The sequence below is a fragment of the Styela clava genome, chromosome 4 (genome assembly GCF_964204865.1).
Source record: "Styela clava chromosome 4, kaStyClav1.hap1.2, whole genome shotgun sequence".
NCBI lineage: Eukaryota > Metazoa > Chordata > Ascidiacea > Stolidobranchia > Styelidae > Styela > Styela clava.
This window is the reverse complement of record NC_135253.1, coordinates 13,150,133-13,164,206: the sequence shown is the minus strand read 5'-3', so window position 1 is coordinate 13,164,206 and position 14,074 is coordinate 13,150,133. Positions and strand designations below refer to the sequence as shown.

Sequence of the window (14,074 nt, the reverse complement as noted above, 5' to 3'; positions counted from 1 at the left end):
GATAACACTACTCATTGGAAGTTTTGTGCTAAAATCGGTAATGTCTGTGCTGGTGAAACAATGGCAGATTTTTTTAGCATAAAAAACAGTTTCCAGTTCTTGCTTGAAGTTGATTAGTGGAAATCCAAAGCAATCGCGTGCAAGTTTGCAATGATTCCGTATTCAATGGGGTGACCAACACGTCGATCGCGACGACCGGTCGATCGTCACATTTCGAGTAGTCCATCGCGTCTGATGTTGAGTGATTTTGATAGAAAATTGTCTTGAACCAGTTCCATGCACCGCCTGCTGTGTGTTTTAAAACAGGACGAATAAATTACTGTACATGCGCCAAATACGATATATATATAGTCATACAGTATTTGAGTCTGGGCAAGCCCGATAGAGCATTATATTTCGTAGCTAAGGAAATTTCGCCGCTGCCAAGGTTTGAAAATGAACTTAATTTGTAATGGAATTTTTGTAGTTATTTCATTAAAAATGCGCCCACAGAGCCGAGCTTATTGGTAGCGATGGAAATTTTTTATGCGTGTGTGCAGTTATCTGCATATTCTGTACACAATCGCTTTTGTGCATGACCTCGTTACCTTCAGTCGATCGCGGTCGAAAGTAGGTTGGCCACCCCTGCACAATGTATATATTCTCATCGGTTTACATTACTGACTTGTACAAACGGTTACAGTGCCCCAAAGTAACCTAGGGAGAAATCTAATTAGAATGACAAAATGAAATTTTGTTTGAAACCCAAATATTAGTGGATGCAAATGTACTCGTATGTGGTGCAAATATGGATTGTTGCAAATGAGCGGGCGTGCAAATGTCCGTGTGTGTTGCTTTCTCCAGCATTCGATAGCCATTTTATTCCTGAACATTTTGATTATATATACAAATAATTCTCAGTTTACAGCAGACTCAAACATACGAATTAATATTCTTTCATTCTTTTAAAATATAAATAGCAAGATTTTACAGAGCATTTTAAATTGTAGTCAAAAATCCCGAATCTACGAGCAGTGATATTCCCGTGATATGAGCAGAGGTACAAAGAAACAAGATTCCATCAGCTATTGCCTCTGGTTGAATAATTCCAAACGGTTGTTGATCTTTCAAATTCGCAAGCATCTGAATAAAAACAATTTTTTATATTATTTTGTTCTTTTTAGTCCTGTTATTAATTACATAAACTTGCCTTTTCCGCGGAATCCTTCGGCATTTCAGATGTTTCTGCAATTCTCGTCATAACGACAGCTGGACTGTGGAAAAGAGATGTAGGTTAGGATTTGCATCATTTTTTTCATATGTGCTATAGCAGGACATTCAACAACGGTATAGGAATATTAGGCTGGGACGGGGTTTGCTTTTTTTCATTGGTGCCAGTTTGATATTTTTTCAAATTGCTAGTGTACCCCCGAATTTTATCATATCTTCAAGCTTAACATGCTTTGATGCACAACGTATTGGACACGAAATGGTCTATGAATCGTTCTGTAATTATTGGACACGAAATGGGTCTAAAGATAGTTTTGTTTTTATTGGACACGAAATGGACGTATGGATCCGGGATCGTTTAGGTATATATTATGTTGTTGCTGATATTTTCGTTTTGCTTCCTGTTGTTCTTGTTGTTGTGAAAATATCGCAAAGCTTCAACCACTGGACCAATGGCTTTGAAATTTTCAGATCTTTTGTAGAAGCCCAAGCCATAAATATGGGAAGAATATCATTGTACTTAATTCCACGGACGCATTGAAAAGTCAAAATGTACCCCAGGGGGTACATGTACCCTAGTTTGGAAACCCCTGGGTTAGGAATAATAATTGAATACCATAAGTCCTAAAGTATCCACACTGAGGAAAACGCAACATGGCAAATTGAAAATTCAATTAGTTTAACTTCACTTACTTGATTCCGTTCACACGGACACCGAAGGGGCAGCACTCTGTAAAATAATTTTATAAAATGTGAAGAAATTAGCAGCTTGACTTACAGTTTGGAACCGTAGATACAATAACATCACGATTGGATATCAAACGGAGAATAACGTTGAATTTTCTACAGAATATTATATATATGTGTACAGGTTTGATCGTATTCATGGGATAAATTGATATTTTAATACTCATTATGTTTTATTTAGTAATTGAAGTTTTTCATCTTCTACATCATATAATTATGATCATTCATTTTGCAACATATTAATACCAATTGTCTACGAGTCACGACAAAAGGCTTTTTATCCAACAGCTCAGATTCACACCATCAGGTTAAAGAGTGACATAATATTTTTTACTTTCCTCACTATAAGTTATCAAATATTCGAATCGAAAATCGACCTGCAGAGAATCCTGATGTAAAGTGATCCAAAGCACCCTTGAACATTTTGTAACAAGTAGATGTTTTTCCACTGCAAAACGTCGCTACACTCGACACATTCACTACACACCCTACAATTTTAAGAATTTGTAAGTGTATGTATGAGACGGGAGATTATTATATCGATGACTATGAGAGGAAAATTCATTTGTTGGACACGAAATGGACATATCGATCGTTTTGTTGTTGCTATTAATATTCTTGTTGTTGTTGAGAATTTTTTTTCTCTCCAACTATTGCACCAATTGCTTTGTGATTTTCAGTGGTTTAAAGAGTGTTGTTGTCGCTTGAAGGCTATTACTCCTATATTTTCTATGAATCCTATAAGATCCGATATTAAATTCAAAATTTCGCTGTTTTTTTTTTTCGTGGGAGCATGGTATTTATTCCGCCAAGCGTGACGGCTCACATCAACATCAGGATGTCTACGTTTTGATTTGGCAAAGTCAGTGCTCGTTCTACGGAAATGTTTTGGTAAGGGTTACAGTAGGTAACTGAGGGTCTTGTGTATAGCAGGTGTCTAGTGAGGTAGCAGTGACGTAATTTTTGAATTATGCAGTTACGATAACCGTTCCACAGTTCCAGCTTCGATCGAGAAATGGTTTTGTGGGAATTGTGGGTAAAATATTTCAATTTAGCCTTCGTGTCATATATTTGAGCTTTGCTGTCCTGTTTATATTTGTATTCTTTTGTACAATTCATCACAGTTATGTTGAAAAATGCGTTTAAAATTCAGTATATATATATCCTACACAATAAAAATCTTAATAATTCGATGCACCTTTTGTTTTCTTGAGATGAGGCAAAGCGTATTTGCATAAAAAAACAGGAGCACGAATAAGTATGCGAAATAATAGATCGAAATCAGGAACTTCCACCTAAAATGAAATTAGCATTGTTGAACACGAAATGGATATATGAATTATTTTGTTGATTTTCACTCAGAAATTTCTGCTTTAATTTTGTTTTATTTCAGTAAACCCGCTGTTCATCTAACGCCATACGACAACCAAGTGGATTGCTGCGTTAATTCAAAATCGCTTTCAAGCATTTGAACGATCAAATTACAAATTTTAGTGTAGATCGAAATGGTTACTGCTATACTATTATCAAGTATTGGAAATTCCTATCTGTATAATTAAACATTGCTTCTTTGTCACTTTCATGGCCTTTTGTTCGCTTGATAGTGATTTTAGATATGTATTAGCAAAGAAAAGCAACTATAACTTTTCCATTGAAATTAAATTTTGTATGTTTGTTTGTTATGCATAATAAATATTCAGCTCAGGCAAGCATGTATATTTATCTTAATTTGGTAAACGTAATTTTGGCAGCCTTGGAAATCTGTTATTTTTTTTACTTTATGAGTCAAGTTTTTAATACATTTTTGTTTGCTGATTCCAAATTATTGATTTGAACCCAAAGAACTTCAGATGACCTGATGCCAAAAGCCCAACAAAGTACAATAGGGAAAGTCATCTTACCGACTTGCATATTGTTTCTAATAACAATTGAAATGTACTCACATCACTAACAGATTTAAGCAATCCTCGTCCTGCGTTGTTTATCAAAATATCAATTGCAGAAAATTTCTCGACTGTCTTGTTGATGATTAGTTCCAAATGCTCAAATTGTAATAGATCTCCAACAATTTCCAAAACCTAAAATATTATTATTGTGAATATTATTATAATAATATATTTTCCTACCCAACAAATTGTTATTTTACAGCTCTTCGGCCTGTAATTTTGATGCAATAAAGCAGATCACTTTCTTGATGATAATTCCATGTATATATTACCCAACTGTTTTCCAAGAAAATATACGGGCATGTGGATCTGGTCATCGTACCGTGTAGTTTTTTTGTCATCGGCATTTAATCAAACACGAAATCAGAAAACAGACCTCAACACCATTTTCGAGACATATTTTTGCTGTTTCTGATAATCTTTCTTTATTCCTCCCACAAATTGCCAGCTTAGCTCCTTCTTTTGAGAATGCTATTGCGGTAGCTGCACCGATCCCACTCGATGCTCCTGCCATGAATAAACATACAATGTTGTGTTATTTATTAAATGTGAATTGAAATGAAATAGAGAAACGCAACTGATACACTTGTCACAGTCAAATAAACATAAATACAAATAAACACGGAATAAGCCAATGGACACGAAATGTAAGGCCTTGCTAAATTAGTGTTGGTGTAACATTTGTTACTGTAAAAATCGGGTACATAATTTCCCTAAATTTCCTCTGAGTCCTATAGAGATCGATATGTCGTTTAAAATTTTGCCATTTCTTTGAATATTGAGACATCACGTGGCATCATGCCAGACTAGTCTGATATCTTTCCGACAAAGGGGGGGCTCGCTTCTCAGCTAAGGTCTCACCGGTACCTCGTTGATTTGCTTCGACAGTGCGCTAGATTTGCAATTTTGATGCTTTTGATCGATCATAAATATGTAAGTTGCATAGGCTAAGTAATTGTGATGTGATTAGTCATTGGGATCTTCGTGGGAATTTGTTTGGGCATTGCACTCTTGTTATATATATACTCCATGGACTAAATATAAAACCATTACAATAGCAACTTATAATATGAATTGACAAATTCGTTTCTGTCGTAAAAACTACTTAAAATTTTCAGAAAAAAAAGGACAAAGTTTTCAATCAGTAATATGATATCGGACGCTTGAATATAGAACAACATGTCTACCACTAACATGAAATTCATGGCTGGCAGGCTCGCTACGTACCAGTACTCTCACATCAGACATATTTCTCGACACGCCTTTATCTTATTACACGTGATCTCACCTGTGACAACCACTATTTTCCCAAAAAATTTCATCGCGCCACTTCAGTCTTACTGGACTACTATAGCGTACAGCCCTTCAATTGTTTTTGAGAAACGTTTATTAATCATTGACATTACCGTGACATGGAATTTTACATGTCGTCTGCATCATTGGTCGACAGAGGTAGTACCTGTACTATATAATTTGTCTCGTCTTGTTTGTACACCATTCCATTACAATTAGGTTACGTTATCTCATACGTAAACTAATAGCTTGCAACAGTTGATGATAGTTTGCTTCGTTATATTATTCTCTGTTTATAAAAAGACCACCACACGTATACTGTTGATTAAAAGGTCAACAACAATGTGCTGTCATGGCTGATTATGCAATTAAGTGTTGATTTTTTGAGATTAGGAAAATATGAGAAATGTGGTGACAGTGAAATGGCTCTTTCCTGGGCATCGAATTGCGCAATACCGAACATGATTGACGTTGAATATTTGTTCATATCGAGATTGATTAGAAAGATAAATATTTGTTTAGTCCCGTTACATAAATAATGCTGCACGAAAACATTACAAGTTATCCAATGAACAAGATATTTGCAATTTGATTTGTGTTTCCAGTGATTCTCATCGACGTCGAAAGACAAAATATGTTACTCTTTGGACATTTTCAGGGAGCCAAACGGATCAAGATATTTGGATTTTTGTTATAGTTTATAACTTAGAACGAAGATAAAACTTTGTGATCAATATTTTGTATGACATTTTTACTAATGTTAATTTGTACATGCAGCAAGTTACATTTTTTGGTCAAAGACTTGGTGTGAGAAATTGTTTTATCAATTTATGAAATGTTATTCCTCTGCGACTTGCTATCTAAAACTTAATTGGCCCTGGAGCTTCCGAACTAACAATTCACCTATTTGTTTACATAACGAATAAATTTCAATCTGGAATGTACTGTATTCTGAAAATAATCGCTGAATACCAAGAATCTCAGAATGTGCCCAAAAATCCCGAGTCAACAGGCAGTGCTATCCCGGTAACATGTGGGGAGGAACACAGAAACATGATTCCATCTGCTATTGTTTCAGGTTGCATTATTCCAAAAGGGTGATGTTTCTTGTACTGCTCAACGATCTAAGAATAAGTTTATCGAAATGTTTTACTCTATGAATATTCGCCAAAATAATTAAAGCTGGAAAGTGGCAAACTATGAACATTAAGTGTGGCCAAATGTAAACACCATTAACTAACTATTCACTAAACTTTGTTTCTTGAATTTTGTGTTTGAAGGAATTACATGATTTCAATACGGTGATCAAAACTTAAAATGAAAGTAATGTTACAAGTGTAAAAATGGCATATTCCTAACTCAAGTCATGATAAACTATTTTAATTTCGACAAAATATTTTTACTCGCCTCATCCATAACTTCCCTTGGCACTCCAGATGATTCACCAATTCTTGTTTCCACTAATGCGGGGCTGTAAATATAGAACGCTGATTTTGGTGAAAATTATTTTTCCGGTTGCTGATACAAGTGGAAGGCTCGAAGTAAAAAACTTGGAGGAATTGTACAGTGTACAAAACCAAGCTCAGTCACCTAAAATGGTTGAGTTCTGATCAGTTGCGTTATACAAATTTTTGAATATTATAATCTGCAGGATGAAAATTTAAAATTTTTCTATGTTGTGTGACAAAGCAAAATTTACATTTTAAAATAGTCTTACTTTATGCAATTCACACGAACACCAAATGGACTGCACTCTGTAAAATAATTATATTATTTAATGAAAATTTCATTCATCTTCTACAAGATTTGTTACGTTTTGTTATCATTTTATATAAATTAGGAAATGTCAGAATCACCATTCTGAAAATTACTTCAATTTTTGCAATTTGAAACATCTCACATGTAACTTTCTGAAAAGTACCAGGTTAATATTTGCAAATTGTCACAAGAAAAAATGAATTAGATTTTACTTAGTTTCAACAACTCGATACGACTGTTTATATCTTATATTTCATCATAACCGAATGAAATAACAACATTCAACAATTTAAATAAAACAATACAAATAACTCTGACCTGCTGAAAATCCTTTCGTGAAGTGATTCAAAGCACATTTGAACATTTGATAGGGAATATCCCCTATTTTAGTACCCATCGACGCAATACTCGACACATTAACTACACATCCTAAAAGTATTCATTAAATATTGAGCCACATGAATTTTTGACAATACAATGGAATTATGTGAAAATCGCATTCACAATCACATTACAACAATATATATGATAATTGTATATGGTTAATACTATTCTGTTGAAAACAATTTTTCCGATTCACCTTTCGTTTTCTTTAGATAAGGCAAAGCATATTTGCAGAGAAACACTGGAGCCCGAACGAGTATCCCAAACAACATATCAAAATCTGATACTTCTACCTAGAAATGCATCTCCTGTTAACGTCATAGATTTATACGAAATAAATATTTTAGATTTATCCTCCTGGCATGCATGTCGTTTCACGATTTTAATAACATGTACGATTTTTCAGTAAGAGCCAATTTACTTTGACACGCGACCTACGATTAGTTTGAACATTGCCAGATAATGAATTCGGAATTATAAAATAATTTAAGATTTTTAAAATTTTGTTTGTTAAATTAGTATTCAAATGTTTTTATGATCGCAATATCTCGATGCCAAATTTTCTCACTTGCATTTTCCCCACATCATTTCAGGTTAAACTTCATCAGTTAAGCAAGTCAAGTGTGCACTCATGAGTAACAAAGATTTAGAGGTTATTCTCATATTTTCTGTACTAAAATGAAATGTGCGATGTTTTCAAATTTATTGCGTCTGTATTATTAACCACCCAGTTGCTGTCGCACCATTACCCTCTAAATTACGGTATTATTGAGACTATATCAACCAATTCGGATTCATTTTTTTGACAGGGCGGCAGTGTAGTTTTCTATTTTGATTTGGCGTTTTATTTCACTCAAATGAGTCAAAATCTGAGTACCTCTCAACCTACCGTAACTGTTTGTCCACCATTGGTTGAGGTGGACAGTAGACAGTCTGTCAACGAAATGAATCAACTAAATGTTAACTAAATATATATAGAGCATATTTTTAAAAAAATTCAAGAAACCCAGAAGAACATAATTTACCTGGTTAAAGTACTCACATTTTCGAAAGTTTTGGCCAATCCTCGCCCTGCATTATTAATCAATACATCGATAGCAGAAAATCTCTCGACTGTTTTGTTAATAATTTGTTCCAAATGTTCAAATTCTAATAAATCTCCAACAATTTCAAAAACCTGAAATATAATTTATAGAATATACCATAACCCTTTTGTATATTATTGAAAGTTTTATTTATTTTATTGAACGCGAAGTGGACCTACGAATCGTTTTGCTATGCTGTTACTGTCGACATTCTTGTCTATAAAAAATAACTTTCCCCTTTAACTGCTGGACCAATTATTCTGAAATTTTTAGTGGTTTAAGATTGCTGTTGTCGCTAGAAGCATTTTTATTTATTTTAAAAATTTCCGCGTGCCCTGGTGCCGGTAATGATAAGTTATGGTAGCTGTTCCACGGCTCCAGCTTTGAGATGATTTTGATGGGGGAATTGTGGGTAAAAAACTTCGTTTTTGGTCTTAGTGCCCAAACACAAAAAATGTATTATTTTTTTTTAGCAATATCTTCTTTAGTGTAATTATTTTATTCGAAGAAACTCAAAATAAATAGACCTCGGCACCATTTTCTTTGCATTCTTTGGCTGTTTCTGATAATCTTTCTTTGTTTCTTCCGCAGATTGTTAACTTGGCTCCTTCTTTTGAAAATGCAATTGCAGTTGCTGCTCCGATTCCGCTAGAGGCTCCTATAAATTGAGAAGACCTATTTTAGGTGATAACCACGTTTATATATCTTGCTGTACATTTTTATTTGATAATGATGGTTTATTTACCATCATGTTTAGGTATTGAAATGATCTAGCATTCTTCAAGCATATATTTTGTGATATTTTTCTGTATTGCTCCGAGTTCTCGCAGTATGACTTCTTTTTATCTTTCCTCATTTCTACTTTCATTATTCCCATTGTTATCCTAAATTATATATATTTTCTGGGTTATAAGGTTAATTTCTGTCGATAGGCCAGCGCCTGTTACTTTATTTCCTATTTTCAACCAATAGGTTTCCTTCTGATTTACCTGTAATTAGGACAACTTTTCCGCTAAAGTTTAACATATTTGTCGCGTTACTCGAGTGTCATAGTGCAACGCGGCATACCGCAAAATTTTCCGCAATGTCCATTTTATTAATCATTGACAATAACGTAATATTGGATTTTGTGTGTGGACAAAGGTAGTACCTGTATTATATGATTTGTCTCATCTTGTTTGTACAATATTACATTAAATTCATGTTACGTTCTGCGGTTGAATAAAAAGACAAACAACAATGTGCTGCCATGGCTGAATTAAGTGTTGATTTTTTAAGATTAGGTAAACCTGATGTACCTGAATATATATATATATATATATATGGGTAAATGTATTGGTAGTTATATTTACTGTCTTTTTTGTAGCCATCGAATTACCGTAATACCGAACATAATGATCGACGTTCAATTTGTTCATATCAAGATTGATTTGAAAAATAAAAATACATTTAGTCTTATTACGGAAACAATGATACACAAAAACATCAAAAGCAAGTTTTTGAATGAATGGGATATTTGCAATTTGATTACTGACTCTTTGCGTTTACATCGATTTTCAGCTAACGTTGTCAAATGTCAAAATATGTTAACGTATGCGACATTATCAAGGAGCCATACAGCCCAAAATATCGAGATTTTTGCAATATATATTGGAGCAAAGTTTGGAGATTTATTGGATTATTATATATTGGAGATTTGTTATCAATATCTAGTATGATTTTTTATCAATAATAATTTGTGCATTAAGCAATCAGCATAAGTTACATTTTCTGGTCAAAGACTTGGTGTGGAAAATTGTTTTATCGTTTTCTTAAAGAGGTATTCCTATAGGTAACTTGCTATTGTAGTATATATATATATACAAACTCATTGGTCTGACATTCACAGATGTTCTGCTAACAACTCATTCAATTGTTTACTAAAAAATTACCATCATTATACGAAGTACTGTATTTTGAAAAAATCGTTGAAAACCAAGAATCTCAAAATGTGCCCAAAAACCCCGAGTCAACAGGCAATAATATCCCGGTAACATGTGGGGAGGAACACAGAAACATGATTCCTGCTGCTATTGTTTCAGGTTGCATTATTCCAAAAGGGTGATGTTTCTTGTACTGCTCAACGATCTAAGAATAATTTTATTAAATTGCTTTACTGTTAAACATAAATGTTTGCAGAAATAAATGAAAGTAAAGATGGTATGAGAATGATCAAATTCAAAAATGTTCACAAAAACGTTGTTTCTTGAATTTTGCGTAGGGAATTCCATGATCTATTGGTTCATTTTCAGTATGGTGATTAGAACTTGGAATAAAAGTAACGTTGCCAATCTTTCCCAGTCTTTCTCACAAGTTTTAAAAATAGTATATTTTTTAACCAATTCACTCAAGTTATGATACGCTTATTTGGTTATGACAAAATATGCTGTATTTGCTCGCCTTTTCTGTGCTCTCCTTTGACAATCCAGTTGTCTCTCCGATTCTTGTCGACACCAGTGCTGGACTGTAATTATAAAATAACTATTACGTTGATGATATGGAAGCCTTAAAGTAAGATGCGTTATACAAATTTATGATTAAGTTAGAACTACAAGATGCAAATTTAAAAATTTTATATGTAGATGTTAATAAGAAATTTGAGTGTATGAGAAAGTAAAATTCAAATTTCAAAATTTTCTTACTTTATGCAATTCACACGGACACCAAATGGACTGCACTCTGTAAAATAATAAGTGTAGTATTTATTGAATTATCTTCAGTATGTCGATTATATGAAATTCAATCTATTTAGAGTTGAAAATGAAAATTCCGTTAATCTGCCATCAGATTTTTTCTGCTTTGTTATCATTTCATATAAACAACAAAATAACATTCTGAAAACTTTTTTATTCTTCAATTTTTGCAATTTGAGATATGTCCCAATTTATCCACTAAAAGTGGTAGGTTAGTATTTGAAAATTGTTTACCAGAATAAGTAATTTACCATATTCTGCAACTCGACTATTTATATCTTATATGATATCGTATCGGAATTGAGTACCAAATGTTAATGGGGTACATTACTAAAACAATTTGAATAACACTGACCTGCTGCAAATCCTTTCGTGAAGTAATCCAAAGTACATTTGAACATTTGGTATGGAATACTCGATATTTTTGTACCAAGTGATGCAATACTCGACACATTCACTACACATCCTAAAATTATTCATTAAATATTTAGTTCGATGGGTTTATTATACATTGTTTATACATTGTATTTATGTGGATACCACATGTAAAATTAATTAATAACAATATGGATATATAAGTGTATATGGTTAATACTGTTACAAAATATTTTTTCAGATTCACCTTTTGTTTTCTTTAGATATGGTAATGCATATTTGCAGAGAAACACAGGAGCCCTAACCAGTATCCGAAACAGCATGTCAAAATCAGTTACTTCTACCTGAAAATATACTTTGTTAAAGTCATAGAGCTAAATGAAATAAATTTTATAGTTCCAAATGGTATGCATATCGATCGACTCACGTTATTTTTCGTAACGAGGAGGATTGCGCATTATAAGTCAATTTTCAATCAAACTTGACTTTTCGGAAATAAGCTTTGCTCACAACTTCCGATTAGTTGAAAAAAAACACCCAGATATTGACTTCGATTGACTCTAGAACCTGAATTCTATTAGAATGTCTTTATGCGATTGGGGTAATGTTAGGTAAAGTGGCACCGCTTGTTTTTTATGTCATACCACATAAGTTAAGATTGGATTAAAAAAAATAGTAGTTAATGTTAAATTTTTTGCATTATAGGTACAAAAAAATAACAGTATTTTACGTTATTTTATATACTCGTTGTTATCGTGCATTGCCCTTTAAATAATTGTATTGTTGGAAGAATATCAACCAATTTCATTTCACTGTACGCAGTGTTTCACTGTTTGCCAAACATTGATTTAGATCGACATTGGACTGTTTACCGATGAAAATATGTTACATTATATTAAAAAAATTTTTTTGAGAAATTCAGATTGGCAAGATTTACATGGTTGAACCACTCACATTTTCAAAAGGTTTAGCCAAGCCACGTCCTGCATTATTAATCAACACATCAATAGTAGAAAATTTCTCGACTGTTTTGTTAATAATATGTTCCAAATGTTCAAACTCTAATAAATCTCCAACTATTTCAAGAACCTGAAATATAATTTACAGCATAAGCATATAACTTGAAATTTTAGTCCAACTCAAAAAACTTCAGCTTCATTTGTTTATTTTTTTAAAGTCTATTCACTGCAAGCTTTACTGGCACGGTATCTACTGAAATTGCATTCTTTATTCTCTTTTAAAAGAAAACTTGAAAATGTTTTATTTTGAAGCACTATTTATTTATTGTAATTATTTATATCAAGAAGTTCAAAAATACAAATACCTTGGCACCATTTTCTTTGCATGTTTTGGCTGTTTCTGATAATCTTTCTTTGCTTCTTCCGCAGATTGTTAACTTGGCTCCTCCTTTTGAGAGTTCAATTGCAGTGGCTGCTCCGATTCCACTAGAGGCACCTATAAATTGTAAACAGACCTATTTTCAAGTGATAGCAAGTTTATATAGCCTGCTGTACTTTTGAGGACATTAATGCTATTTAGTTTTTCACTTTATTTAGATTTTAAATGAATCAGCATACCTGTAGAAGATTTATTTTACGATATATTTTTATATTATGACGTCAACTTTCGGCATTATGACGTCACTTCATTTTCCTAATTCCTACTTCAGTTCTTCCCACTGATATCCTGAATTTTCTTCTCTGTATTATAGGCATTCGGTAGTATTAATTTTAGTCGATCGGCAATCGTTTGTTATTCCTTTTCCTACTGTTGAATCAATGGGTTTTCATTTAATTTACCTGTAATTATAACAACCTTTCCGCTAAAGTTAGTCATATCCACAAATTCCAGCGTTACTGAAGTTTCGTGTTCCAACACGGCACTAACAAAATGCCAGATACTAATCACGAAAATCACCACCAGATATTAGTGCAAACAAAACTTCTAGATTCTGTATACAGCATTCGGTGACGTCACTCTTCAAACATACCGATATTACTTTTTGCTTCGAAAAGCTCAATGGTTTAAAAAGTGGTGTCTGAGTTGCACATGGTGAAACAAATTCATAGTGGGCAACATTTGGAATTTTCAAATAATACTCGTGTACAATAATCCCTAAATATAAAAATATTCATACCAATTATATTATGTACTAACATAGTATATACATTTTTAAAGTCAGCTTGGATTTTTAGGAGTCATTCATAACCTTCCACCAAGCGCAAAGTAGGAAGAATCACTCAACTTTCGGCATCTGTTAAATCCTATTAGGATATTTTAGTTAACCATCAAGCTAACTTCACGACAATTTGCGAGCAAAGATCAAAGGTAACGTTTAAAATATGACAAGGTAACAATAGGGACAATAAACATTTAACAAAACGATCCATAGGCCAACGTCGTGTCCAGGAAATTCATAAATTGTCACTGTATATTTACCACCATTCAAAAACTTATTCAACAACGTCGAACGCCCATAATCCCTCACGGATTGCTACCTTACTCGACACCAAGCGGTGCTGCAAAACGAGATTTTAAACCAAAC

At 33.2% G+C, this 14,074-nt stretch overlaps 3 protein-coding genes across 3 annotated transcripts; all 3 read right to left on the bottom strand.

The window, feature by feature from the left end:
• Positions 1 to 1,171: 1,171 nt before the first annotated feature.
• On the bottom strand, positions 1,172 to 5,326 carry LOC120326384 (putative oxidoreductase SSP0419). Its single transcript, XM_039392661.2, has 7 exons — positions 5,191 to 5,326; positions 4,279 to 4,409; positions 3,900 to 4,034; positions 3,155 to 3,251; positions 2,334 to 2,444; positions 1,903 to 1,939; positions 1,172 to 1,253 (listed from the first exon to the last, which is right to left on the bottom strand). Exons 1-7 carry the CDS (start codon positions 5,222 to 5,224, stop codon positions 1,172 to 1,174), a joined length of 627 nt encoding a protein of 208 aa, XP_039248595.2. The 5' UTR covers positions 5,225 to 5,326.
• An 849-nt stretch (positions 5,327 to 6,175) lies between these two features.
• Positions 6,176 to 12,516, bottom strand: LOC120325941 (meso-2,3-butanediol dehydrogenase-like). Its single transcript, XM_078111622.1, has 12 exons — positions 12,484 to 12,516; positions 11,777 to 11,873; positions 11,510 to 11,620; positions 11,104 to 11,140; positions 10,862 to 10,925; positions 8,950 to 9,080; positions 8,380 to 8,514; positions 7,534 to 7,630; positions 7,272 to 7,382; positions 6,913 to 6,949; positions 6,603 to 6,666; positions 6,176 to 6,319 (listed from the first exon to the last, which is right to left on the bottom strand). The coding sequence occupies exons 3-12, from the start codon at positions 11,617 to 11,619 to the stop codon at positions 6,176 to 6,178; spliced, it is 930 nt and encodes a 309-aa protein (XP_077967748.1). The 5' UTR covers position 11,620; positions 11,777 to 11,873; positions 12,484 to 12,516.
• LOC144421980 (putative oxidoreductase SSP0419) lies at positions 12,463 to 13,365 on the bottom strand. The gene is made up of 3 exons (XM_078111621.1): positions 13,329 to 13,365; positions 12,854 to 12,984; positions 12,463 to 12,618 (listed from the first exon to the last, which is right to left on the bottom strand). The coding sequence occupies exons 1-3, from the start codon at positions 13,363 to 13,365 to the stop codon at positions 12,463 to 12,465; spliced, it is 324 nt and encodes a 107-aa protein (XP_077967747.1).
• Between the last annotated feature and the right edge of the window lie 709 nt (positions 13,366 to 14,074).